Source organism: Triticum dicoccoides, chromosome 2A (genome assembly GCF_002162155.2).
Source record: "Triticum dicoccoides isolate Atlit2015 ecotype Zavitan chromosome 2A, WEW_v2.0, whole genome shotgun sequence".
NCBI lineage: Eukaryota > Viridiplantae > Streptophyta > Magnoliopsida > Poales > Poaceae > Triticum > Triticum dicoccoides.
The window spans coordinates 553,872,328-553,896,458 of NC_041382.1; the positions used below are offsets into that span (position 1 = coordinate 553,872,328).

General features: G+C 44.7%; 3 protein-coding genes across 4 annotated transcripts; 1 reads left to right on the forward strand and 2 right to left on the reverse strand.

Annotated features, from left to right (window-relative positions):
• Positions 1-4,651: 4,651 nt before the first annotated feature.
• On the reverse strand, positions 4,652-9,226 carry LOC119355329 (probable protein phosphatase 2C 41). 2 transcript variants are annotated; one of them, XM_037622116.1, is made up of 6 exons: positions 9,076-9,226; positions 8,712-8,920; positions 7,894-8,136; positions 7,535-7,811; positions 5,261-5,415; positions 4,652-5,084 (listed from the first exon to the last, which is right to left on the reverse strand). In XM_037622116.1, the coding sequence occupies exons 2-6, from the start codon at positions 8,748-8,750 to the stop codon at positions 4,944-4,946; spliced, it is 855 nt and encodes a 284-aa protein (XP_037478013.1). In that variant the 5' UTR covers positions 8,751-8,920; positions 9,076-9,226; the 3' UTR covers positions 4,652-4,943. The 2 variants fall into 2 exon arrangements, with proteins under 2 accessions (XP_037478013.1, XP_037478012.1); XM_037622115.1 differs by having other exon boundaries at positions 8,712-8,927.
• A 4,336-nt stretch (positions 9,227-13,562) lies between these two features.
• On the forward strand, positions 13,563-18,083 carry LOC119355330 (cryptochrome-1-like). The gene is made up of 5 exons (XM_037622117.1): positions 13,563-14,279; positions 14,954-15,172; positions 15,378-16,084; positions 16,192-17,003; positions 17,682-18,083. Exons 1-5 carry the CDS (start codon positions 13,931-13,933, stop codon positions 17,731-17,733), a joined length of 2,139 nt encoding a protein of 712 aa, XP_037478014.1. The 5' UTR covers positions 13,563-13,930; the 3' UTR covers positions 17,734-18,083.
• Positions 18,084-18,657: 574 nt separating this feature from the next.
• LOC119355331 (ubiquitin carboxyl-terminal hydrolase 4-like) lies at positions 18,658-23,547 on the reverse strand. The gene is made up of 7 exons (XM_037622118.1): positions 23,189-23,547; positions 22,889-23,111; positions 21,202-21,318; positions 20,578-20,676; positions 20,008-20,193; positions 19,712-19,893; positions 18,658-19,382 (listed from the first exon to the last, which is right to left on the reverse strand). Exons 2-7 carry the CDS (start codon positions 23,009-23,011, stop codon positions 18,977-18,979), a joined length of 1,113 nt encoding a protein of 370 aa, XP_037478015.1. The 5' UTR covers positions 23,012-23,111; positions 23,189-23,547; the 3' UTR covers positions 18,658-18,976.
• Between the last annotated feature and the right edge of the window lie 584 nt (positions 23,548-24,131).

Consider the following 24,131-nt stretch of genomic DNA (forward strand, 5'->3'; position numbering starts at 1 on the left):
ATGATGACGATGATTTCCCCCTCTGAGAGGGAAGTTCCCCCGGCGGAATCGCTCCGCCGGAGGGCAAAAGTGCTCCTGCCCAAGTTCCGCCTCGAGACAGCGGTGCTTAGTCCCGGATGTCCTCCTTTTTTCTAGGTCAAAATGACTTATATACCAGAAGATGGGCACCGGAGGTGGGCTGGGCTGAGCACAACCCACCAGGGCACGCCTGGGGGGCCAGGCGCGCCCTGTTGTCTTGTGCTCACCAGGTGGACCCCCTCCAGTAGTTATTTGCTCCAGTATTTCTTATTTATTCCATAAAAATTCCTCGTGAAGTTTCAGCTCATTTGGAGTTGTGCAAAATAGGTAGCCTGACGTAACTTTTTCAGGTTCAATTTTCCAGCTGCCAGAGTTCTCTCTCTTTGTGTGTACCTTGCAAATTACTCCAAAAAGCATTATTATGCATTAAAACATTATAAATAACGGTAGGTCAACATGATGCAAAATGGACGTGTCAGCGACGCTGGAGATGGGACTTTCGGCTGCGATGATGAGGCATGGTAGCGCAAGCGCGAGGAGGCAAGGGTGGTGGAGATGTGGCGGGGTGCCGGAATGACGCGGCAGTGGCAGATCCGGGCGCGGGTAGCATGGATCCATCCATTCACGGCACGAAACAACGGCGACTGAGCTTGATGCAGTGGCCATGGTGGTATCCTGTGAGCGAAAACAGGGAGAGGGAGAGGGAGATCCTGAGAAAGAGAGATAGAGAAGCAGGAGGGGAAACGGACTGGGGCTATCGGGGCACTCATCTCCGGTGAGGTTCCGGTCACCGGTGTCGGCCGGACGACGAAGCGGGGTCAAGGGTGATGGGGAGCTGAGCTCGGGCAGAGGCAGAGGGGCTCCTGGAAGCGCATGGGAGCAGCGGCAGCCAGGCACGAGGTGCTCGGGGAGGGATCGAGTGGGAGGACCTCGGGGCCTCGATTGCGGGATTTGGTGGATCGAGGGGAGGAGGCTGCGGCTGCGAGGGGATTTGGGCAGGTGGATGGTTGCAGCGATCTAGTTGGGTGGAGATGGATCGGGAGGGATCCCGAGGTGGAAGAGGACTGGCGGTGGGGAGGAGGATTGGATGGGACAGCCGTCCGAGATTTTAGGGTTGCCGTGATTATATAGCGGGTGGATTAGGTTAGGTGCCATTTTGGCCCTCCTATTTAAATTGGATGGTCGAGAAAATTAGGCTAGGAGAGTCCAACAAAGAACTGAAGATATTTTAGGGATGTTTGGGGATGATCCGCACCCATCGGTAACGACAGCCCGATTCGGGTTCGGAAAGTTCCGGACGTGCATGCTAGGGGGTCTGAGAGAGGTCGATGAAGACAAGGGGGGCTGACAAAAGGTCAACGGAGACGAGGAAGAAGCGGCAACTGCGAACGGCTACGAGTTTTATGAAAACATGCGGATGCAATGCACATGATGCCATGATGAAATGCAACAAGAAAAATAAATCACACGGCGATAACGAAATAACTGGAAGGCTTCTAGAGCGTCGGCCTCGGGTCGTTACATAGGACCAGCCTCCTCTTCAGCAAAGATTGGAGGTTCATCTTCCATTTCCTCATCACTGTCAACAGGTTTTGGATCTGGTATAGGGTCCAGGACAGGACACGCAGTCCTACACCCAGACGGGCATGCAGCAGTCCTACACCCAGACCAGCGTGGGCACACAGCAACAACATTGGGCCGCTAGACAATAGCAGCCATAGGGGGAGGAAGAGGAGGGGGAGGACGGCGAGGGCGATGATCCGGATGATACAGCCGGCAATCCGAAGAAGAAGGATATAGGAGAAAGTTTCATCATGTGGGAGGACGAGCTGTTGTGCGATGCATTATTGGCCACTAGCCTTGATCCGATCCCTGGCATGGAGCAAAAGGGCACAACATTTTGGAACAACAGTCACACTTGGTTCCACAAACACAAGCATTTCGCCCCCTACTCCGACGCGGTCATATGCAACCATGAATCAAAGTCCCTCAACCATCGATGGTACATCATCTAAGAGGCTGTATCCAAGTATTGCAGGCACTTGAGGTATCTCATCGCATGGTGGCCTAGCGGTGCACTAATCACTGAGCAAGTAAGTTGATCACTAGCCGAACATGCATTGTTTTGTTGATCACTAGCCGGACATGCATTGTTTTATTGCTCACTAGCTGAATATGCTTAGTTTTGTTGATCACTAGCCGGACATGCATTGTTTTTGTTGCTCACTAGCCAGATATGCTTAGTTTTGTTTATCACTAGCCGGACATGAATTCTTTTGTTTCTCACTTGCCGGATATGCATAGTTTTGTTGATCACTAGCCGGACAAGCATTATTTTGTTGTTCACTTGTCGGATATGCGTAGTTTTGTTGATCACTAGCTGGACATGCTTGTTTTGTTGCTCACTTGCGGGATATGCATAGTTTTGTTGATCACTAGCCAGATATGCATTATTTTGTAGTCTTCTCATGCTTGTTTGGTGTACAAGAAGTTGGAGAAGAAAAACTTCACCATCATGCATTTTTGGTTGAAGTTGAATGCGCAACCAAAGTGGAACATTTTCATAGCCAAGACCACCGCCCAATCCAACGAGGAAGAAACCAGTGACCCTACCGACCCAACTCAAGAATCGCCGAAGAAGGTTAGAAGATTTTTTTTTATATGAGAAGAAGTGGGAGGAGGAGAGGGCGAAGCGAGAAGGTGCGGTAGCCAAGCTAACGGAGAGGTTCGAGGACATCTTGTCGAAGAAGGAGGAGGCATGCGTGAAGCGCTCGGACCTCCAGGAGGAGAAAAAGACGGAGATGTTCAAATTGTTGATGGAGGTGACGGACAAGAAGCTCAAGCTCGAAGAGAGGAGGACCATGATCAAAGAGAAGAAGGCCGGGCTCGAGGAAAAGAAGGTGAAGCTCGCCGCCAATGCGGAGGACGCCAAGATGTTAACCTAGAATGTTAACTCTTTGGATGCCGACGCAAGAATGATCGTGCAATCCTTCTGTTACCAGATGTTGCAGCGGCAGAAAGATCAGTTGGCGGCGGCGGACAATGAGGACGCGGCAGAGGCGGAGGTGGAGGCTGTTTACAGCGGCGGCGACGACACCTTGATCGTGGAACAGGCTGGGATTGCCGATTCAATAGGGCAGAAAATTCCAGGGACTGTCGGGCTGATGTTTTTTGGATTCGGACTTGTAAAAACTAAACATACTTGCGTCTTTTTTATTGTGATCGGCCATGTGATCTTGCGTGTTGCGTGAATCAGACGAAATTTGAATTTAAAATTGCCCTTACTGACGGATATATACAGAATAGCATTGGGTAGCCTTCTGCATCTGTATCCGCAGACTGGTCAGAAGAAAATTTGTGGGTCGTTGAAGATGTGCTAAGCACCGGGCTGGAAGAAAACCCGACAAGGCTAGTTCCCATCTCTCCAGGTGCACATTAGCACTTCACCGCCCGGAGCCTATGTGGAGTCCACGTGTGTACGATAGGACCTGCTAACGAACAAGAGTTGTTGTAAATGCAACCGCTGCTTATGGTGCGGATGGATACACTTTTTTCAGAATGTCACCTACATTTCTATGTCACGAGCTTACTGGATACATAAAAGTATGGATGATAGCATCTCGATGGAAGATGAGAAGCACTATCCAGATCATAAGCTGCGGATGGATTTACATTTCGTCGAACAATTCAGGCATAATCTGCTCTTCATGGTAGCAATTTGATCGACCTTTTTTTTGTGTGTGTAGCCCAACAAGTCGACCATGGCTTCCCTTTCTCGGTGCCCTATGAATCTCTTCGGATAGAGGAGGACGATGACGCGCATTTTGGGCAGCCCGGTGCTCCCAAAAATCAAAAGTGTACATGGAAATTTTCGAATTCCTGAGAAGCTTTATGAATGCACTTGTCTGGCAACTATGAACCTGCGACTGTGAAATGTTGTACGAAAAGACAGTGTGCATTGTTTTGCCGCAAATTTTCAGTGTAGGAAACGAAGAGGGCATAAAACAGTGTGCACGGTTTCTTCTAGCGTGTCTATGTATATAGTTTTGCCTAAAATTTTCAGGTCCACATTTTATCAAATAATGCATGTCTGGGACGGCTCCACTCTATCAAAATCAGCTTCACTTCATCAAATCCACTTTGGAGCAGTTGCATATAGGAGTTGCAGCTCCACAAAGAGCAGTTTATCATATTTGACTTCCAGGTAGCTCCAGCTTCAAGAATGAGAAATTTAGTGGAAAGAGTCTATTTGAATGAATGTCGTGGGAAAAAACAGAAGGGTATCCACTTAACTCCAACGGAGCACTCCCTCAAGAGCTTCATAAAAAATAGTGAGTTGTACCCTAGATTTTAGTTTTCTTGGAGTGGCATATTGTGGAGCTACCCTGTTTGGTTTGTAATTTCTAGAGCAGATATGAATTTTAGGGAGTGGAGCAGTCCCAAACAGGCCCATACATGCTTATAAAAACTGGGAGTTATTCACATTTTATCATACCCGAAATCGCAATCACTGTTTGTGATTTTGTAGAAAAGCAATGAGTTGCCCTTGATTTTAAACATGAAAATCGCCCATTTTAAAATTAATTTTACCCAATTTTGGGTAAACTCCAAGTTGGAAGATGAAGACAACCCACCCAAAAAGCTCTCACAACGGAGCACCCTGAACTTTGAATATCTGAAAACCATTATTTACAGAAGAAGGCTATTTGGACCCACTCGCATGTACCCTGGAATCACCAAACAAAGAATTCTAGCATATTTATATATGAACTTACAATCAAGCTAACACATCCTTTACAGCCAGCATTCCAGAGAATTATTCTTTTGCATTACCACTATCCTTGTCAAGCAGGCTATGTTTTGCTGTTATAATTCCTTGTGCTCTCCTCTCGGTGACAATTCTTCACGAGTTGCCTGCAACAAATTTACATCTTGAACCGAACGACCACGCATGATATATCATCTTTACTGTCTCTTTTCACTGCTTCGGCGACTAATTGCTTGGCAGCTGTTTGTGGGTCCTTGTACCTTTTCACCACATCAACGGCTTCCTGATTGTTCATTACCTGGTTGACACAAACAAGTATAAGCATATATCAACCAATGTGCTACTCCCTCTGATCCAAATCAATTGTCGCAGCTTTAGTACAAAACTTTGTACTAAAGCTGCGACAATTGATTTGGATTGGAGGGAGTACTAGGTTTTATCCCAGCAATCCACTATATCTGTAACAAACCACACCTTCCAAACTCCATCGCTCGCAAGGACAACTAGCTCAGCAGTGTGATCGATATCTTCAACTTTCACATCAGGCTCTGATTTCAAAAGTGATTTTAGATTCCTGTCCCCAAACGCTCTGGACACGGCCAACTGACCACAGACTCTGGGAACATCTCCTGTAAATTACAGCATCATATTTCAGGCACAAACACAAAAACATATCTAGGCAATTATAGAAAAAGACACTAATGCATAGAGTTAACAGGCTATTATATATAAAATCATGGAGTTAACTAGAAACAAGAGTGGATGCCACGCAAGCTGCACCAGTGTACGTCCTGGCAATTTTTGTCGTTTGTATTCTACTCTGCTGCCACATTGCTGAGGCTGGCTCAACTAAAAAACTTCTGCCCTTGATGTGAACTACACTCGTTTATTACTTAATCAGTGCAATGTTTGAACAAAATTGGTGGTATCAATCAGCAACTGCTACATGGTGTACCGATGGCATTAAGATCCCATTTTCTTCACACGATCATGTTCTACATTTCCGTGGCTACCGTTTACTCATTCACAACCTTTCAGCAGAAACCATGTTATCATTCTGCATCGTCACCTTTTCATTCCATGTTCCTTTTCAACACGCATTTATGCTCTTCTTAGTAGTGTAGCGAGCTCTTCTGCAACTCGGACAGCAGATTGCCAGTAAGGCAGAAAGGATAGAGCGTGAGGAAGCAAACGAGTATATTTTGTCGGTAGCTTTGTTCAGGACTAGCAGAAAAGATAGGCGAAATGGAGTAAGCGAGTATTTAATCAGTGTCTTTGTTCAGGACTTGTTAACGTTTAGCATGGGCTAAAAAATCCTTATCCAGATAGTCAGAAGTTCTGAGTCATGTTAGGAGCCTTAAGGTTGATTACATCCTTACAAAAGGAGGGCTTGTACTTGACAAGGTTCAAGCAACAAAGAAATCTCCATCATCCCTATAGTTCACTCATTCCCAATATACTATGTCTGTATCCCCTTTCAATTATCCCCACTATGTATGTCTCCCCTTTCAATACCTTAGTCCTCTCCAAGCCATCCCGATGTGAATCAATGTCGACATCACAATGCATGATACCATTAACATAAGAATTTTTGTAGCCACGGGTCAGATGCATCAAAATTACTCCTGCCCTTTCAATTTTTGTACCTACTAGCTACTAATCGCAAATACAAGATAATATCAGTCACATCCTACTAAACAACTAAAGGTAATACTGTTCTGGCATTTAATGCCTCCTGCCCGCAACTGTCATTCTTTTCATAAGAAGACGTTGAGGCTAAACTTGCATATTTGTATTTATAGTCATCACTAGCGTCCATCCTCACGGCAATTATTGATTTTTATCAGAAGCATGCTATGGTGGTGGAAAAAGGCAACAATGATGAACATACTGATACTCTAATATATGTCAGAGCAGATATTTTGTTGGCTTTTCGTGCTAGGGCCTTGTGCCCTTGTGGAACTTACGTGAAAAATAATGCATAAGACTAGGGATGGTGACTATTGCCACTTTCTCAAGAATGAATTGACAAGAGTTTCAAAAAAAAATTGAATTGACAAGGATGGATTTACAAAGCTTTCTGCCTTTTGAGTTGTAACACTAGTACTTCTTATTTGTTCAGACACTTTAAGGTTAGCTAATACAGAGTAGTGCTATAATAATATTATCAAATTCATTGAAAACCTTAAAGTAGACGGAAAATAATTGCTGCATACGTGTAATAATATTGGTTGTATTAGAATCACAATACTGAACACTTATACATCGTTTTATGTGATCCAATATTGACCACGGGGCTTAGTATCCACTTGTTACAGTTGTGTATAAATTTTAAAAAGTAAAGCACTTCCAACATTTTCTGGATAATTTAAGATTAGCTAACTACTCCCTCCGTCCCACAATAGAAGATCGTTTTTCAAGCTATGTTAGCTTGAAAAACGATCTTATATTGTGGGGCGGAGGGAGTACATTACATGGCAGGTCAAAAAATTCATATAATTTAACAATAAAGAATGGCAAGAATATAGCAAGCATATCACTAATCTAAGCAGTATTCAGTAGCGGATACGTTTTTCATTTTGACATCACTAAAAACTTTTCACTAGTACAAAACATTTGAACTAATATTCTGCGTTTGCAGTATCCTGATATTCCAGAACAAGATTAGTGAATCAAATATCAGATGAACAACTGGATGCAAGCCTGTAACAATGATTTCAATCAAAAATATTAAAATAGAAGACCCACCTGGCATATTTGAAACAAAACCACCCTTGTTTTCAATAGCTCCACGCTCTGCATTCGGGTCGTGGTCAATTGACATCTGTATGGCCTCACCTCCTTTCAGAAGAACAGCCCGCGAATCCCCAACATTAGCTACCCACAACTTACTGCCATTTATAAGGATGGCAGTTACGGCAGTGGAGCCACCTTGTCCCAAATCTGGAGTATGTGACAGAATAGCCTTGTCCGTCTTTTCATAAGCCTTTGTGATTGCTCTGTCCGGATGTGTCCAAAACTCTTCCTGAAATGACCCAATTAAACTAAGATCACAAAAAGTACTAGTGAATGGGCCATTCGTATTGAAACAGATGTCGAAAACTCGCCTCGTTCAAAATATTAGGAAACAAATTTTTCTGTAGGTATGCAGGAACAGTATCGCCTAAATGACCATCATAAATAGCAAAAAGACCAAGCTCGTTTCCTTTCACTTCAGCAAGTTCTGCGACATGAAAATCCTCCATCGGATGGTTTGTCTTTCCTCTTACAAGGCTAAACCCGTAGCTAACCTTGACTTGGCCCTGACAGCCTTTCCCTTTACCAGAGGTGGTTGATGCATGCCCTGTCAACTATATTGAAACAGAACAGTCAGCAAGAGTAAATTAACCAATATAGCTTCCAACCAATGCATTCGACGAGCTTCTAACAATTTTTAGTTAAAAAGTTTCAAGTATCAATAAATTTACTTCTAGGAATACTATAAAAAGCATCTTAGAGTAGGTGAGGTGTAGTTCTTCTTTTTTCTTTTTGAAAGGAAACACAGAGCAGGTATAGTCCAGTCAACAACTAACGAAAATCATGTCATAAGAAGATGAGGGCTAGTTTCAAAAAAAAAAGATGAGGGCTGATGGGCTTTTGTGTCCAATAAGTCAACTTTAGTCAATTAAAAGATTACCACAAAGCATATGTCACCGGCAGTGAAATCTGTGCCATATCAAAGGCAGTGTAATTCGTGAAGAAAGTACAGCTTTGCTCACTAGGAGCCACATGCTCTAGATATCATCGTAGGAGTACTTAATTTCCCGAATTATCACGTGATATTCTGTACAGACAGCCTCACAGGAAAAATCCTATTCTATTTATGCAGAAAAAAACATGCAATTAGCAAAGAAAATACTGGGACATGGAAGGAAACAAAACTTACCTCGGAGCAACCAGCGCCGAAGCAGCAAAACCTGGCCATATCTCGTAAACTCCCAACCAGTTCCAACCCGTGAACTAAAACAAGATAGAGCAGCCGGAGGGAGAAGAAGAATAGGAAGCCCCCGCCGCCAGCGAGACCCGTCTCGGGACACCACGGGGCTCGGCTTCGGTTACAACGGCCTCCCAAAACCGCGCCTCTTTCATGGAACTCTGCACCCTGACGGCAAGCAAAAAGATGGCGAGGGAATTCGATCACCTCAGTCAGATCCGGTGGCGTGGCCGGAAGCAGAATTAAAGAACGGCCACAGAAAAGAAGAAGAAAAGGAAAAAATCGTGGTTTTCTCCGGCGAAGCGGGTCGACTCACCGATCGATCCAGCGGTGGACGAGCTCGGAGATTCGCAGGGGAGATGGAGGAGAGCTCGAGGCCTTGAGCGATGGAGGCGAAGGAGCTGAGCTGCTCTCGCTCAGGGTCGGGGGGGCCTCCGGTTTTGGGTATTTTTCCTTTCGTCAGGTTTGCGCGTGTGGACGAAGAAGTCTATGGGAGGGGCCTTTCCGGGGGTCAACACTCAGCAGGGTACAGACGGCGGGCCCACACTGACATAGACCCGGCTCATGCACCGGATTAATCGAGCCACACTATCCAGGCGGAATGAACGGTGGCGATGCTTCCGTCTGAAGACCAGGTGCGCGCAGAGGGGCTTGCGTGAGGGGGGCGACAGGGGAGCAGAAACGGTCGTAAATGACGGGTCCAAGCGAGAAAATTCAGCTCCATACGCCGACCTGTGGGCCTGGAGGAGTGGGGCCGATTCGTCATGTGCTGCTGTTCGGTGGAGGTAGGACACGGGCGCGGAAATTAAAGACTTCGGCGGAGGGAGCGGGGCTCGCCGGTTTGACTTGCCTGTCTAGGGGCCGAGACGAGACAAAACAGGCGTTTGGCTTCTCGGGGAACAGGGTCTATGGACCGGAGGCGGCCATCCGCGTGACGGATGCACGGTGTTGACGCTTCAGTTCTGTGGACCATGTTTTGTTCGGCGCTGTGGGAAATTTAATTCAGCGGCAGACGCAGGCGACGACTGGGAAACTAGACCGAGAGAATAATGAGGTGCACAATTGATTTTTTTTTTATTTGCGAGAAGAGGTGCACAATTGATTGCTTGTGCTTCAGTCCGTTACCCACTGGTAATAGTACTATGTGTGAAAAAAATTCTCGTTTCTTCAAATTTAAAGTTAAGGAGCGTTTCCACTGCGGTTCAAAATGATTTTGACCCTTTTTCAAGGGAAAGCTCGAGTGAGTTTTTACGCAATTCATAGGTTTTATGCACGGCTTTTGCTCCCCGCAATTCATAGGTTTTATGCACGGCTTTTGCTCCGAACCACCACCTGATTGTTTGCATGGGGGTACATGCTGACTGCCGATGCTTTGGGGGTAAAGTAGAAAATGTGCTGAATATGCCTAAATTAACTTTGTTCAAAGGAGAGTCCCACTAGGCATTGTTTAAAAGAGGCTTTGGAAAATACTACGAAGGCTCTATTCACAGAAATACTTTAGGTGAGAAACCGGCATAGTTGCTAGGATTCTCGTTCATCAGTAAGGTTGGCAGTTGTTGTCAGCAGAACTCAATCGGTATTGGTCTGGGTCTCTTTTGAGTAAACATATTTATATGCTCCATTACATGGCATGGCATGAGGTTCTTTGCCAAATTTACGAGAGGACCAGATTAAAAGAAGCCAAGAAAAAGAAAAGTCCACTTCGCCCGTCCGTCCATCCAGGCCCTGCCTGGGCTTGGGCTCCAAGCGAATCACCAGCAGGCCCGCACAACAAACTTGCACGCCCACCCACCACCGGGCCACTTTTTTCCTCACAGTTGGGCTCGGGCTACTTCCCTATCAGGCCACGCATCCCAACTGTGAGAGCTGATAACTTGTCTCTCGAAACCTGCCGATGACCATCATCCCAAGAATCCCACAGCAGGGGCACGTCATGAGGGGTAGCTGTAGATGAGCACCAGGTCCACGTCCGGCAAATTGCGCGCGCGGGACGCGGCCGAAGCCGTGGCGCTCGCCCGCGCCCACGAGAGACTTTGCGCGCCCACACCCCATGCCGGAGCCCACGGGGAGCCGACGGCGACGGCGCGGCGCCCCCCGAGCGCAAGTGGTATCCACGCCCACACCACCAGCAAGCAACACCAACGGTCCCCTTCAGAGCGCCCCGGCAAATTAAACACGCGCCACCGTGCGCGCGGACGGCGGGCGCTCGCGCGGAGGGGCCGTTTGATCGGAGGGCGAGTTCTGTTTGGGCCCGCCGGGTGCGAGGGGGGCCGCCGCGTGGCGTGCTGCGACCGATCGTGTGGCTCTCCTATCATCCACGCCACACAAGAATATATTCGTCTCTCGTTACAGGATGGCCCATGCACGGCATGCACCCATGTGAAAAGCTCCGCGGCCTTTCCGCCCCTTGGCTCAGTGCGGTGTCGCTTGATCCAGATTACTCCTTTTCTGGCTCCAAAGGAGAAGCACCCAATGATTCATCATGCTATCATGTGTGCAAAGTTTTCGTTCACTGTTGGAAGGTGTGGTATTTCCACTATTGAATACGTTTTGACGAGCTTTTTTAAAAACCATATAAATTTTAAGTGCGGAAACTTAATACAGAGCTAACGAAAAAACTGCAAGTTTCAAAAACTAACACTTAAAACCTAGTGTGCCTTCGCGCCAAATTCTACCAACTTTGTAGATCACGAAACAATCATGCGCTCTGACAGAGCTGGGCAGATGCGTGCCCCTGCAAATTCCCGTTTGTAGCCTGGCCGTGGGAGGCCAACTTTGCTATATCGTTGCCGTCTCTCATTTGTGCATATTTCACATCTTATTTTTCTTCTATGTTGTAATGCAAAAACGCGGCATTTAGCAACGGTAGGCAAATGTTGTATTTGGCATGGATTATTCGGCCTCACGGAAATAAATGGACTAATTAGCACGCCTCTAAAAGAACCCAATTCCTATGTCAAAGAAATTTTGAACCGACATCAATATACCATATATACGAATATTGTAGCTTGTTGTATACTTGTATGCCACACACAACAAGGAACTATCTTGTGAGAAGCGCCGGAGGGCAACAGATCTACTCCCTCCGTTCCTAAATATAAGTCTTTGTAGAGATTTCACTATAAACCACATACGGATGTATATAGATGCATTTTAAGTATAGATTCACTCATTTTGCTTCGTATGTGGTCTATAGTAGAATCACTCCAGAGACTTATATTTAGGAACGGAGAGAGTAGTACAATTTATGGCTCTATGTACTTCCCTTGCTAGGAAAAAAAAGAATAACATATTAAATTTCCATTCCCCTGCCCAAAGGTTATCCAACAGGTTGTGAGTGTCTTGCTTGAACTTTTACAAGATGCTCCGAGATTTTAGACGTTACCTCTCTTTTATGTTTACATGATGTTTTATTTATGTATAATAATCAATATATCGATTACTTTGTCACATTTTTGTGACGAGAACTTACTTTATTGATATAAATGTCCCTTTCATAATTGCATCGGAAGTTGACTATGAGAAATAGACATCAGTTGGTAATCTTGTACTAAGCATCTACCTAAGCTAGGAAATTCTCCCAACTCAAAAAGAAAACTAGCAAATTCTCATTATAAAAGTGGTTACCAACAATTTTTCTCTCTTTCATTGATGGTTGGGCTTGCTCTATTTTTGGGTAGCCAATAATTAAGATTAAGATTTGTTGATATCCTCGGTGTCACCAAACATAACGGGACATAAGTGCATCCAATACGATAATGGGTGGAGGAAAATGTTTTGGCTACTTCTACAACTTTTTAAACTTCGCTGTCTTCACAGGTGGGATGCCTTGATGCAAATAGTATATTTTCCTTCTTTCTCTCATATCACTCACACAAAGCCACATGTATTAGATAAGGTGTCGGTGCAAGGCAGAGAAAAATGTAGCATGGTGGCATCTTGGTGCACCAATTCAAGGTTGCTAGACACACGTATAGGTGCCTCCAGATGCAGAGGCCGGGGGTCATCCTCCTTTTCTAAAAAAAACACGTATAGGTGCCTGGAGGGCAAAATGATGGAAGCTCCCATGCCATTGACAAAAGTCTAGGCTCGAGGAAGCAAACATGGGTCGTCATATATTGATATCATCGACTACCATTGTGAAGAGCGGTTGGAAGAAACGACAAAGAATGAGTTGTATATTTTGTTTGGTGGGTGGGTGGAGGGGGGGAGGGGGTATTTAGCGGCCTGTAAGAAACATAGCTTTTTTACTGCAAGATTTGAGAGAAACAACAAAAGACAATGATATACCATGGTCGTTTAATTTGGGAAAACATATTTTGTGTTTGCGTGGGTAATTCTCTATCTCTCTGGTCAGTCTTGTTAACGAATGAAATTTCAAATCGATTTCACCAAAAAAAAAGGTATTGCCCTAAAAAAGAAATTCAAATCAATTTCAGCTAAGAACAAAAACTTCCAAAATCTTAGGGTCACCAAGTATACCATGGTACTATCTACTCCCTCCGTATCAAAATATAAGATATTTTTTACACTGTTATAGTGTAAAAAAATCTTATACTTTGATACATATTAAAATGAAAAGATTAGTGTTGGGCGCGTCTGGTGGATGCCGTCGGGCCGGATGTCATCTGGAATCGTTCATGCTCGGTTGATCTTTCGCGAGGAAACAAGATGGGTACAAATACTAGGAGGAATATTATCGGGGGTGAGAGGAGAATGGTCAGGTCGCCAAGATAAATGGGGGAGTGGAAAGGTTAGATCAAATCCAGCCAAGCAATCCCGATATCCTCAACCTCCCCCTCTATTGGACCAGAAGCGCACGGCCGAGACCCGCCGCAACAGCGCCAGGCACCAAACAAAAAAACCAATCACTCCAGAAAGTTACGCAGAAAAGAGGAGGAAAAACAAACCACTCCTCGTGCGCCTGCGCTCACTCCGAGGCGAGGACGCCAGAGCAGAAAAAGAAAAATCGCCTGACCCAATCCAATCCAGCGCAGCCCGGCTCCACTGTTCCCGGGATTCTCGAGAGGCCGAGCTGCCTGGTTCTTGATCGGCTCCATGGTTTCTCCGACGTGTTCTTGATCCGAGGAGCGGGAGGCGGGGTTTCTTTCTTGGATAGGAGAGGAGGCGGTTCTTGGACAGGAGGGGATAGGGTTGTGGGTTGGCCGGCCATGTCGGTCTCGTCCTCCTCTATGTGCGGCGGGGACGCCGGGATGAAGTGCGTGGTCTGGTTCCGGAGGGACCTCAGGGTGGAGGACAACCCGGCGCTGGCGGCGGCGGCGCGCACCGCCGGGGAGGTGGTGCCGGCGTACGTGTGGTCGCCGGAGGAGGACGGCCCCTACTTCCCCGGCCGCGTGTCGCGGTGGTGGCTCAGCCAGAGCCTCAAGCACCTGGAGGCCTCGCTCCACCGCCTCGGCGCCGCCAAGCTCGTCACCCGGAGGTCGCCCGACTCCGTCGCCGCGCTGCTCCAGCTCGTCCGCGACACCGGCGCCACGCACCTCTTCTTCAACCATCTCTACGGTTTGCTTCCTTTTCGGTTGAAAATACGCCTCGCTTGTGTTTGCTCGTGCGCGTGTTCTCTAAACAACACAAGAAATACTGCTCTTGTCGGCCGAGATCTCCTTCTCTTTGTAGATGTCGATGATCCAAATCTGTGGTTTATTAACGCTATTTCACTTGAACTTCTTTACCTTGGCTAGATGAAACGAAGCAGCATCTTTTATTTGTTATTCTTACTTATTTTGGGGCTTGCATCTGATTTGCTCAGGTTGAACCAGATCTACTATACTACTCACTACAGTAGTACTATGTTATCATGTCATATCACATCCCAATTTATTATGCTTTCCGTATGGTACAACTCATGGCAAGTCAATTGGAGTAGCGAGTCCAAATTTAGCAATCTTGAGCTTACACTTTCCATATTAACTAGGTATAAACTATGAACATTTCCAGCAACTCCGTCCTTAATTGCCAACAGTTCTTGATGCCACCAACCAACCAAATCAATCTTTTTCCTTTTGAGGGTACACCAACCTACCAATTCAACGAGGCAGTAACCGTATCTAGCTATATTCTCCATTTAGGCACTTGCACTTTCTACTACAGTCTCAATTAATTGCTTGTGCTGAGACTCCTCATCCATTATCTAACTCAACAATCAGTTAATCACTGTGTCTTGGCCATCTTTTCAGACCCGATCTCGCTGGTCAGGGACCACCGGCTCAAGGAGATGCTGACGGCAGAGGGCATCGTCGTGCAGTCTTTCAATGCCGACCTGCTGTATGATCCATGGGAGGTCAACGATGATAAAGGCCAACCGTTCAACATGTTCATGCCGTTCTGGAACAGGTGCCTCAGCATGCCGTATGATCCCCCCGCGCCACTGCTGCCCCCTAAGAGAATCAATTCAGGTGCCTGCTCAGTTATAACCATGATACTATATTTTTATAACCATAATAAGTAGACAAAGTGATAGACTTATTCTACAGAATAAAAATGTTCAACCTTCTGTGTTTAAAGCATATCTCATATTTTTATTCTAACAAGCACTGCACCACAAGTTGATATTGGAATGTATTCTTCAGTTGATTCACTTGCAAAAAATATATTCAACAGGTGACCTATCGATGTGCCCATCAGACGATCTGATCTTCGAGGATGAGTCAGAGAGGGGAAGCAATGCGCTTCTGGCACGGGCATGGTCACCAGGCTGGCAGAACGCAGATAAGGCGCTCAGTGCCTTCCTGAACGGCCCTTTGATCGACTACTCGGTGAACCGCAAGAAGGCGGACAGCGCAAACACCTCCCTCCTTTCACCTTACCTGCATTTTGGTGAGCTGAGTGTGCGCAAGGTTTTCCACCTTGTTCGAATGAAGCAACTCGTGTGGAGCAATGAGGGCAACCATGCAGCGGAGGAGAGCTGCACTCTATTCCTCCGATCGGTCGGCCTCCGGGAGTACTCGCGATATCTTTGCTTCAACCATCCATGCAGCCATGAGAAGCCCCTCCTTGCACACCTCAGGTTCTTCCCTTGGGTGGTCGACGAAAGCACCTTCAAGTTTTGGCGCCAGGGACGGACTGGCTACCCTCTTGTTGATGCTGGCATGAGGGAGTTGTGGGCGACTGGGTGGCTGCATGATCGGATACGTGTGGTGGTTTCAAGTTTTTTCGTCAAGGTCCTTCAACTACCATGGCGATGGGGGATGAAGTATTTTTGGGACACTTTACTGGATGCTGATCTTGAAAGTGATGCGCTTGGTTGGCAGTACATCTCTGGCTCTCTCCCTGATAGCCGGGAGCTCGACCACATTGACAACCCTCAGGTACGTGCAACTACTAATTTCTTTAGAAAAAAATTAGACAACTTGGTGATGACGAATAGTACTGAGTACTGATGCTTTCTCATGTGAATCTTTATGAATTATGTCAGCTCGAAGGCTACAAGTTTGATCCACATGGGGAATATGTCCGACGGTGGCTTCCTGAACTTGCAAGGCTGCCAACAGAATGGATACACCACCCATGGGATGCGCCTGCGTCTGTGCTGCAAGCTGCAGGAGTCGAGTTAGGCTCCAACTATCCTCTCCCCATAGTTGAGCTAGATACAGCGCAAGTCAGGCTGCAAGAAGCCCTGTCAGAAATGTGGCAACTTGAGGCAGCATCCAGGGCCGCAATGGACACTGGAATGGAGGAAGGCCTGGGCGACTCCTCAGAGGTGCCACCCATCGAATTTCCTCAAGATTTGCAGATGGAAGTCCACTGGGAACCAGCCCGGGTAGCACCCAATGTGCTCACAACTGCACAGAGACGCCAGGATCAGATGGTGCCTACCATGACAACTTCACTCAACAGGGTTGAAACAGAAATTTCTGCTGATTTGGGGAATAGCGTGGATAGTAGGGCAGAGGTGCCGTTCCGCATGCATTTTGAGCCACGGACTGAGAGGGAGGAAATGATTCGAAGCACGGGCAATGCAGCTGGAACTAATGGCATTCACCATCACAATAACTTTCAGCAACCTCAGCACCGTATGAGAAATATTTTTGCGCCATCTGTTTCTGAAGCGTCAAGTAGCTGGACCGGGAGAGATGGTGGCGTGGTCCCAGTTTGGTCACCTCCTGCAGCATCAGGCCATTCCGAAACTTATGGAGCTGATGAAGCTGATGTTTCTAGTAGGAGTTATTTGGATAGGCATCCTCAGTCACACCGGATAATGAACTGGCATCAGCTATCACAGTCATTGTAAGTCACACACATTAGCTCATTCTTCTCGGTAAACTGCATTGATGTTGCCTTTGCATTGCAATTTTGTAAGTTTTGCAGGATAGTATGAGAGATTACGTTAGTGGTACTTTATGCCAGCAAAGTGTCTCTCCGCAAAAAAAAAGCCTCTAAAAATAGTGTTTTGTATGTGAAGCAGCATAAGGGCTAAAATCACGCGTATTTATCTGGAGACACTACCCATGAGTGTGTCAAATTTCGTATGAACCAAATGTTTTTTTAAGATAACGAGTCTAGCTGCTAGAGTGCCATACAATCTGATACAGTTTCAATTCCTAGATCAGTTGAAATAGGAGGAACAACCTATTTATTTTAGCTCGGTTTTGCACATGTTTTTTTCAGTTTATTGTGTGTGTGGAATTTGAACTGAAACCTTATCTGGGACTCATACTACACATCGCCCCCAAACATCGATTCTGCATTTAGCAACGAGTTACTATCTTCAGTTGTTTGGCCCCCAAACATGTGAATGAATGCTAACTTAGCTTTTTCTCCCCATCTTCTTTTTTTGTGAATGAATGCTAACTAGCTGTTCTTACGAAAATGTAGCATCGTTACATTGTTGTTTGCAACATTGATACCGACATGCATGACTGTTACTCATATACGATCTGATACATGAAGAATGCTGAATTTCAGGACAACAGGCAGGGACGTGGAGAACTCCGTGCAGCCAAATTTCATCGGTTAGAGTTTTCCGGACAGAGTGGAGATTCACAGATCTGTGATGTGTAGTCGGAGGAGCGTGCAAGGCAGGCGTCTTCGTGGAAGCGATAATAGCCATGTAAATTTAATCCTCTAGAACCTGCAAGGATATATGCGTTATATATAGCTTTGCTAGAGTTGGTCGAAAAAGGATGTGTATTATTGATCATCAGACAATTGAGGGTTTCCTAGTGGGGGATGCTTATATTTTTTGTAGGGGGTGTGTTATATGTCTATAGCTGCAAACTCCCCTGTGTAATTGGCAATCTTTGGTTACTCCTGGACGGTTTTGTGCAATCAGAATGTATATATTGGCCTTACCTGCTGCTGCTATCATTAACTGTGTTATGTGGATTGATGTGCTGTGTTTCTTAGGGTACGCGCGACGGCAATTTTGATAATGTGAAACGAACAGGGCACCATAAGGACGTGCGATGGGCAATGAATATATACGGTGGAGAATGCACGCAGCATATGTGCGCGGGCTAAGATCACGAGATGCCCCACTAAGTATTGCTACCTTTGGTGCCAGGACCACTGCAAGTTTAAGCCCTAGCCACCCCCATAAATAGAGCAGAAAGCGGCGTAGCTTTCATACAGATTGAAATGTATTTCCTCTGTCCCATAATATAAGGTGTTATTTATGAACGAACTTGAGATGCCCATTGATTGCAATTGGCACAAGTAGCAAATTGTCCCATGAGAGCAGGGACGTACATTTCCTATGAACAGTTTTTGCATCCACATAACTGGAGAAACACATGGAATACATGAATTCAAAAGTAGCCTCAATAGCCTCAATAGCCAAACTCCCTAAATCAATTCAACCATCATAAAGTCAAGCATACACCATATTATAATTCTAACTGGACATATGATTCCAAGCCTCGAGGGCACTGCTAGCACAATAGATGGCTAAATCTAGTGCATAAAAATTTCAAATTAGAATCAACATACAGAACCCAATGCATTGTTACATTCGTTGGTAAGGATCTCGGTGGAAAGTATAGTCGAGTGTACTTTATGACTTGCGCCTTATTTCATCATCACTGGAGCAAGGTTCCATTTTCCGCTGTACACTAGAACCACAAAAAATCCGGCTTTCCTCAGGTTCATACTCACAATCTCCGAGATTAACAATTTTCCATGGAGGTGATGAAATAGCTGTGTACATACAACAGTAAACTTGCATGCTCCAAAGAAAAAGAAAAGAAACACAACAGGAAAAATCAACCTAAACACTTCCCACCAAGGCCCTCGTAAAACAAGATGTATCCATGATCTGTGTTGCCCGAGTATTCGTGCGAAGAACCGAAGAATGTTTGCAGGGTCGACTCTTCAACCATCTCCACGTTTTCATCATCGAAGAACAACCAGTGGTTGTGGCTTTTTACGAGGCTTACATAATGGCCATGGTTGGGGCCGCTTCCAACATGGACCACCACAGCAAAGAGAGAGTATTCAGTATCCACGTCATCAGACGTACTGCTGATCTTCAGCTCCATGGGGAAGACAACCCGATACGAAAGCTTCTTATACCGCCCAAGCTGCTCAATGTACTTAAAGCGTTTTAGGTGGATCACCAATATATGGGGAGCCTTCTTGATCTTCATTCTCTTCTGTGCTTCTTGCAAACTGGAACAAGGCAAATTAAGTTAAATTGACGTTTCCTCCCATGGTAGCTAGAAAAATTATTTCTTTCCATTTCAGCCAAAATGTGTTCTGACACAAGGATGAAGAAAAGAGATCGTTAAGGGCTTTATGATGTTTGCCCGCATATACAAGAAAAGGAGATTACTTGGGGCTTTATGATCTTGCCCACATATACCAGAAAAATGGGTACTCAAGGCATGAAATGGAGATGGCTAGTAGAAACACAAACCAATAATAGGTCAAAGCAAACCATACTATATGATGAGAACAAGAAAAACAGTACTAGAAGGCAAATATGGCATAGTAATAACCTGCAACATTTGTCACAGAAGAATTTGTCCTCAGCATTTAAAGTCTCAGTGGAGCTGAAATTTTTCAGGCAGCTTGTAATGGAACTATTCTGCTCAATGTCAACACTCAGATCAAAAAAAGTTTCGTCCCTTGCAGTTACTGTCTCACATCTTAAGCATTTGGTTTCATTGGTCAGTATGCCCTGTGTAGGTTGTAAAAATAAATAATAAATATATAAAGATAACGACAAACAGGATCTTGAAGAAAGGAAACTAGGTAACATTATGTCCAAGTCATTTCCGTTAAGTTCAGTCACCTGGAAATTCTTATGGACCAAGGTAACAGGTGGTTCTTTTTTAACTCCATTGGCCAAAGGTTGAACTGCCCCATTTGGAACTTTTTCAGGAGATGATGATTGGGGGGAGTCCTTCGCAGCACTGGACTCTTTCTCCAGAATATCAACAAGCTCATTCAACAGAAAATTTAAGAACTCATGAGCATCCTACAGAAATATCATGAACAAATATGTTACTCAAGATAAGTAAGTACAAGTAATGCTTTATCGATTGTACCAATAACTACTTGGAAGGTTATTCCTAAGAGACTGTTTTACAAAGGTAGCATGGTTAAACTAAAGCAAAATAGCAGATAAAAGCACATGCCTGAGAAGAAAAACACTACTACATATAACATGGCTGAGTTTGCCGTGTGAAATATCACAGAATATTGTTTAAAACGCTACCCTCAGTCCATCACTTGGATAAGTCACTGCAACATTTAGCATTGTATATTTACAAAGGCTGCCTTAAGTTGCATCAATAAGATCATCATGAGGATATCATGGCACGACCACTGACATGTGCTGCTACAATAGGTGTCAAATTACCTGGTGCATGTAGCTGCGAAATAATTCATTTTGTTTCTTCACTCTTTGGACAAAACGTTTTGGAGCAATAACGCCTGTCTTTTTCTTTGATTGGCTTACCTGCATGAAATATTATGAGCTGTCATATTTTCTGGAAATATTATAAGCTATCACTAATTCAGTACAAACGGAAATATCCTGCCACAAGTTTCATATCACATAAAACATACAGAAAAGACTGTGCAGCAACGATGATACACATGGATGGAGAGTAATAATGAATAGGTGGTGAAGACACCTTGCCATCAATGATATACAACTTCATATCAAAAACATTATATATATGTTGGTCACTAGGTGTTCATCACCCTAAGAATGAGAAGCCAAAATGGTACTCCCTCTGTCCCATAATATAAGAGTGTTTTTTACACTAGTGGGACGGAGGGAGTAATATAGATCTGCTGACAGCAATCACCATTGAAGGCAGAATATTGTGTGGATTCATTTTTCAAACCTCCATCAATAACGATAGAACATGGCCAAAGCACTATACAATTACAAGTCAATTTGCAGAGTAACAACATGCTCATTGCGCAAACACAATTACATATCACTAGGTTAAGATTATCCTTTTCTCCACTTTACCTGCATGAAAAGATCCGCCAAACAAGTCAAAAGATTTTCCTCTGCATCTCCAGGATTTTTATTATTCATATAATATTCCAGTAGCTGCTCCCTGAATGGAGTGCAAAAATAAAGTGCCTGAAACAAAAGTATGGGTAAGGTTCATGTAATAATGCACTTGTCATATGTGTTAGAACAGTTGATTACACAGCACGGCAAACAACTATCTGATAAGAACAGGATATGAGCAAAATATTTGTCACAAAGAAAGGACAGAACATAACTAAACTGGACAACATATGGCATAAGAATGATAGCATTAGTAGATTGCGAACAGTACAAACCTATATGAAAAGCTAAGATAGCACATCATGAAAGTTCATCCAAGCCAGAAAACGCCACTCCTATATCATAGCTACATCATTGTGCAAATTGGCAGCTAAAAGGTATATAGTGTATAAGTGAATAGAGAATACACAAAAAGGATTTATTTCACAAGCATGAAAAGTATTGTTGCATTTAACAAAATTAACACAATCTCAGGAAAAAAAAGTTACTCCTAGATTTTCTCTAGACAATGATAGCTAAACAATATATATAGTCTAGCCTGCCTGCATATCCACAATATGCACCAAAACGCATCTTACTATTTTACACTGGACCTGGACTTCTCCCAGTGATGAGAAGTACTCCCTCCGTTCCAAATTATAAGATGTTTTGGATATTTTAATATGGACTACATACATACTAAAATGAGTGAACAAACACACTAAAACACGTCTATATACATCCGATTTAGAAAAAAGTTAAGACTTTCAGTGCAATCATGGTGGAGCAGAATTATATAAACAAGGTGAGAGACCATATTGGTGAACAACTGCTTGGCGTGTCTGTAATGAGCATACAACCTTACATGAGACACAAAAAGGGTTTGGCAGGAATTTAGAATGGATAGTAATCTCTCAACGATTTCTCATGTTACCTTCTTTTAGTTAAGAACATGTTGACGCTCTATTAGGAGCTTGGGCTAGAGATAGACAAGTTATCAAGGCAAACCATCAAAATAAAATGACATACAACCCAGTGGGCGCTCTTAATTAGAAGCAGATAAACAGAGGCATATTGACACGCCTCTAACTTGCAAGCAATCTTGCTGAAAGGCATCCAATCTTCGTAAAAAGGTGTGTTTCAGATAAATGCATCAATTTCGGATATTGAACCGGCGCACTTAAATCTATTTCAGATATACAGTGTTTAATTCGGGAGATTTTGGAGGTATCAATGTATTCGTAAAAGACAAGCTTGTGACGGTATTCCAAACGGTAGGATGTTGTCACTATACCTGGCTGTAATAAATTCTTAAACATGCTAACGACATACTATGTGAACACGGTGCAATCATAAGCAAACATACATGTGTCACATAACTCATAACAGTTTGGGTAGCTGAATCGTCGAAAAATTCCACCCATACCAACATATATATTTCACATTATACCCACACGGCGCTGAATCTAATGAGCATCTACTATGCCAACATAACAAGGAGCATATTCAACACAGCCGCAAGCAAACAAAGGCGCCTCAGCGGCTATCGAACTAACACCTAACGGAAACATTTACACATGTATACTGCACAGATTACCGCTTAGCATGCAAGGCGCAACAAATCTATAAGCTACAAGTTCCCGGGATAGGATATGAAGACCTGGAGTACACTGTTGCAGTAGCAGGTGTTGCCGAAGTTCTCGAGTCCGAAGTAGCGCTCGCCTTCAGGGAACTGGTCGCCGAGAGCCTTCTCGAGCTTGGAGCCGCTGGCTCCCATGACCATCCACCGGTCCCACCACCCGGTGGCGGCTCCGGTGAGGTACCGGAAACCTGACCCGAGCCCGGAGCGGCTCCTCTCGGCCGCCGAGGAGGCCAGGGCGGATCTAGATGGTGCGCGCACCGGGAATTTGTGGAGGTTAGCTCGGGATTGAGCAGTCACTGTATGGACAAGAGCTCATACCTCAAAAACCGATGTCAATATGCAGGCGGGGGTGGAGTCAGCAGCGACGCGATGGGGTAGAACGAGGACGGCGATGGCGGCGAAGCGCGTGAGAGGCGAAGGAGTTGGGGGGTGTGAGGCGCCGGCGGTGAAGCTTAGCTCGGCACGGCGGCAGCTCTAGGGCACGGCGGCGGTGGAGTACGGGAGAAGATTTTAGAAACTCATTGGGTTTGGATTGGAACTGGAATGGAGCTTGGGTAGGTCAGAGTATGAGAGCAGCAGCGTGGGGGGAGGAGTGGATCGGGAAGGAAGAGGAAAGGTACGGGATGGTGGGGAGGAAAAAGTCTGGCTGCGGAGTGGAAGATGTGTTTTGATGGTTCAGATCGTTCCCTGGCGTGACGATTGGTAGTAGTAGACGATGTGAAGAGATTTGACCGCATCAGGATAAACACAAAGTAGTACTCCTGACAGTGGATTTTGGAGCCGGGGTATATTGGAGGACCTTATTTTAAATACTTTATAAAATCACAAGTTTTAGAAAATTCCAAAAGGAATTCTACATGATCATATGGATGTATATTACACATGTGTAAAGTTTGGTGATGAAATAAATAAACATGTGAGCTATACAAAATGGTGATTTCCAGATACTGAATAATACGTGCACTATTCATCTTTCCAAAATCATGACTTTTTCATTTTTGTGGAACTCACATGGTTATTTATTTCAGCATCAAAATCTGCACATATATAATATACATTCACATAAACATGCTGATTTATTTTTAGATTCTTTTTTGAGATTTCAAAATAGCATTTTGGCACCATTCAAAATACAGGGTTCCAATGCACCCTGTCCTCCAAGTAACTTTTTGTCCCTCTGTATCCTATATACCTAAATAGTACATCCCTACTATTTCTATTATCCCCATAGCCAGACTTTTTCCTCTCCACCATCACGTAC

Coding starts and splice junctions, on each gene's coding strand:
- LOC119355329 (XM_037622116.1), bottom strand. CDS start 8,750: ATGGCCAGGTTTTGCTGCTTCGGCGCTGGTTGCTCCGAG. Junction 8,137..8,711: donor TCGGCGCTGGTTGCTCCGAG/GTAAGTTTTGTT, acceptor GTTTCAATATAG/TTGACAGGGCATGCATCAAC. Junction 7,812..7,893: donor TTCCTAATATTTTGAACGAG/GCGAGTTTTCGA, acceptor GGGTCATTTCAG/GAAGAGTTTTGGACACATCC.
- LOC119355330 (XM_037622117.1), top strand. CDS start 13,931: ATGTCGGTCTCGTCCTCCTCTATGTGCGGCGGGGACGCCGGGATGAAG. Junction 14,280..14,953: donor CTTCTTCAACCATCTCTACG/GTTTGCTTCCTT, acceptor CCATCTTTTCAG/ACCCGATCTCGCTGGTCAGG. Junction 17,004..17,681: donor CATCAGCTATCACAGTCATT/GTAAGTCACACA, acceptor GCTGAATTTCAG/GACAACAGGCAGGGACGTGG.
- LOC119355331 (XM_037622118.1), bottom strand. CDS start 23,011: ATGGTCATGGGAGCCAGCGGCTCCAAGCTCGAGAAGGCTCTCGGCGAC. Junction 21,319..22,888: donor ACTGCAACAGTGTACTCCAG/GTCTTCATATCC, acceptor CTTTTGTTTCAG/GCACTTTATTTTTGCACTCC. Junction 19,383..19,711: donor TTCTGTGACAAATGTTGCAG/GTTATTACTATG, acceptor GCCTTGTTCCAG/TTTGCAAGAAGCACAGAAGA.